This window comes from Frankliniella occidentalis, unplaced genomic scaffold (assembly GCF_000697945.3).
Source record: "Frankliniella occidentalis isolate FOCC.00 unplaced genomic scaffold, Focc_3.1 Scaffold2811, whole genome shotgun sequence".
Lineage (NCBI taxonomy): Eukaryota > Metazoa > Arthropoda > Insecta > Thysanoptera > Thripidae > Frankliniella > Frankliniella occidentalis.
This window is the reverse complement of record NW_026269885.1, coordinates 8,570-9,921: the sequence shown is the minus strand read 5'-3', so window position 1 is coordinate 9,921 and position 1,352 is coordinate 8,570. Positions and strand designations below refer to the sequence as shown.

At 59.9% G+C, this 1,352-nt stretch overlaps 1 protein-coding gene across 1 annotated transcript in view; it reads right to left on the bottom strand.

Annotated features, from left to right (window-relative positions):
* LOC113212009 (acyl-CoA Delta-9 desaturase) overlaps window positions 1–1,352 on the bottom strand; it is a gene marked incomplete at its 3' end in the record, with an annotated part of 3,105 nt that continues 1,753 nt past the window's right edge. Inside the window, 4 exon segments of the mRNA XM_052276395.1 lie at window positions 1–321; window positions 470–655; window positions 752–957; window positions 1,061–1,191. Of these exon segments, the coding sequence (XP_052132355.1) occupies window positions 3–321; window positions 470–655; window positions 752–957; window positions 1,061–1,191 (842 nt within the window).

Sequence of the window (1,352 nt, the reverse complement as noted above, 5' to 3'; positions counted from 1 at the left end):
GTTTACTTGTATTTTTCGTACTCGAGCACGTGCGAGTCCGGAATCTTGTTGGCGTACTCTAGTCCGACCTTGTTCAAGCACTCGACGAGCGGCTTGCCCGTGTCGACGGCCATGGTGAGCGCCTCCTTGACGGCGTCCGAGCCCATGGTCTTGAGCTCGCTGGCCCAGCCCGCCGCCGCGTACACGCGCACCCAGGCGGTGGAGCAGCCCGCGCCGTAGGTGCCGAACTCGCCGGTCTGGTAGTCCCAGGGCAGCATGTAGTGGTAGTGGGGCCAGTGGCTGCGGGTCACGATGAACACCAGGTTGCTGTCGGAGGACGACCTGCGGACCAAACAGTCGAGGGCTCAAACACTGCACAGTGCGACCTACTTTTTCTTCGCTTGCGCTTGGGGCGCGGTCGGGGGGTGGCCACCGCGGCAACGCTCCCCCGCCCCTTCCCGCCCCCGCTGTGCCTCCCAGGATGACTCACCTGGCCTTGGGGTCCAGCCCCCAGATGAGGATGGCGCTGTTCACGAGCCACGACATGTGCAGGCCGATGCAGTAGCGGAAGAAGCCGACCACGTACACGGACACCAGGATGGACTCGCCCCAGTACTCGACGGGGAAGTTGACGGGCAGCAGGAAGGCGACAATGGGCAAGATGAACCAGTAGTATCTGCAAGGAGAGCGAGAGAGTGAATTGATCAGATTCTGTGATTTAGCGTGTAGACCGCGGACCAAAGCTCACTACTGGACAGACAGCGGAACTCACTTCTTCTGGAACATGACAACTTCGTCCTGTTCGATGTCGCTCATGTCGATCTCGCTCTTGATGCTCTCGAGGTCGGCGCGGTCAGTCTGCATGCGTGAACCCAGCTGGGCGTAGAAGAAGCCCCGGTTATGGTTGTAGGGGTCCTTGTCCGTGCCGAAGTGCTTGTGGTGGATCCTGTGGTCCAGCACCCAGTCGTAGATCGAGCACTGCCAAACAAAATTGAATTCCGACCCTCGTGCGAGTTTTAGCTGGACTGCTGCCGTTGTGGCGAAGCAGGGGGTTGATTCTCCACGCTCTGCCGGTACTCACCTGGCCGACGGAAGTCTGGGCGAGCATGAGGGCGATCCTGAGTCCGAGCGAGGCTTTGTAAGAGCCGTGGCTCCATAGTCTGTGCGCTCCGGTGTTCACGGCTAATGATCCCAGCATGACCATGAAGATGGCTGCAGAGGCGCGAGGCGAGCCGAGTCGAGGGAGGACCGGGGGGACAGAATGAAATTAGCGCCGGCCAGCTTGCAGCACAGAGGACCCATGATTACGGCTATAGTCTCGGAAACCGCGCGCGATTCCCGAAAATAGTTTATGAGCAATTTTCGAGTGTGTA